Here is a 1,516-nt window from a genome sequence, read left to right as displayed (position 1 = left end):
CCGAGCCCGTCCTGCGTCCCCTCCTCGCCGCGGCCGAGGCGTCTTTCTGGCATCCGGCACGCAGCTCCACGCGGATTTTGGGGACTCCACGGCAGCTCCCAGCCGCTTGGTTGGTATCGAATGTGACGCGGTGAAGTTATTAAGGAGGGACCGAGTGACGTACGGCAGGAAAGCTTATTTCTTTAGAAAACGACAACTGCACCCACAATCCTCCCAAGGCAAAAAAAAAAAAAAAGGGAGAAATGGGCATTTAAGTGAACGAACTGCCCGAAATCACGGATACGGGGAATGCCCGAGTGTTTGTAATGAGAGGTGTTGAAATGCTTGGGTCAAAACAAGAAATGCAGGAGCTCTCTGTCCCCTCGCGGCAGTTCTCCGCGGCTGCTGCGAGCTCCGTTAGCACCGGAACGAGCTCGGTCCCTCCCAGATCCGCGCGGAGCAAAGCGCTCTTCCCTGCTTCGGCCGGGCGACCCCGCGCAGCAGCTCCGAATTACAGAGAAATGAGGGAATCGAGATGATTTTGTGGAGTGCGTGCGTTAAGCCAAGCGCTTCACTCGAGACGTGCGGCTTCTTTACCAGCTAATTCATTAATTACAAACCCTTCAGGAACGAGCGGGGAGCAGAAAACGTCACCGCTAAGAACGACGGAAGAGGTAATTAAAAAAGCACAACCAAGCCGGTACTGTCGCTTATTTTCTTCCTAGGTGTTTTGGGGAGAAAAACGACATTGTGGAGCCACGCTTCTCCTTCCTACTCCTTCAGCAAAAAGGTCAGAGGACACAAAATAGACGCTATTAAACAAAATAAGAGTTTAAAGCAGCAAATTGGGCCGAGTCAGCTCAGTCCTTGTCACTTCCACAGCAAAAAGTCTCTTTTTTTATCGTTATCTACCACGCTGGCTTTTTTTTTTACGGTATTTCAAGACTACGCGGCCCTTACGCTGGAAAAATAAGCCAAGAGAGACGCCGGCGTTCATGGAAAACCCAAGCAGGCTGCGACAACGTGCGTCCTTACCTGCAGTTTCCGTGCCATGGCCACCACCTCGTGATCAGCGGGGTTGTACTTATAGCAATTGGAGAACATCAATCGTACGTCCGCCGCAAATTCCTGAGCATCTCGGTATTCCCGGTTCTCCAGTTTAGACTAGAAAGGAGGAGAGGGAAAAAAAACCAAAGAAAAAACTCTCCGCTGTTAACAGTGCAAACACCACAAATTGATTGATTGAATAAATACAGCCCCGTGGCGCCCGTGGATTTCGCGCACCCGTTTTCTCCCTACGCTGGAACGACTGATTTTGGTCAAAAGAATGACTTAATTTTGGTCAAACGAAGGATTGCGGCTGGTTTATAAAAAATTACGAGCCGACTACGGGCATCCTCAGCGATGTTCAGAAGAGGACTACGTGCTCTCCAAGCCACCTTCTCGCTGTCTACGTGGCTGACAGCAAGCTAGGCGGTTTGGATGAAGAACCGAACGGGGATGCTGTGTCGAAGAGGGGGGCCGAAGGCCAGGAGCA

The 1,516-nt window shown here is 51.2% G+C and overlaps 1 protein-coding gene across 5 annotated transcripts in view; it reads right to left on the bottom strand.

Annotated features, from left to right (window-relative positions):
* BRD4 (bromodomain containing 4) overlaps nt 1-1,516 on the bottom strand; it is a 52,810-nt gene that overhangs the window by 23,161 nt on the left and 28,133 nt on the right. For all 5 annotated transcript variants that reach the window (XM_009322787.1, XM_009322788.1, XM_009322789.1 and 2 more), the window contains one exon: nt 1,015-1,143. In XM_009322787.1, the coding sequence (XP_009321062.1) occupies nt 1,015-1,143 (129 nt within the window). The remainder of the gene's footprint in view (nt 1-1,014; nt 1,144-1,516) is intronic.

The sequence above is a fragment of the Pygoscelis adeliae genome, unplaced genomic scaffold (genome assembly GCF_000699105.1).
Source record: "Pygoscelis adeliae isolate BGI_AS28 unplaced genomic scaffold, ASM69910v1 Scaffold434, whole genome shotgun sequence".
NCBI classification, from domain to species: domain Eukaryota; kingdom Metazoa; phylum Chordata; class Aves; order Sphenisciformes; family Spheniscidae; genus Pygoscelis; species Pygoscelis adeliae.
The sequence above is the reverse complement of the archived record's forward strand: the minus strand, read 5'-3'. Positions and strand labels throughout refer to the sequence as shown.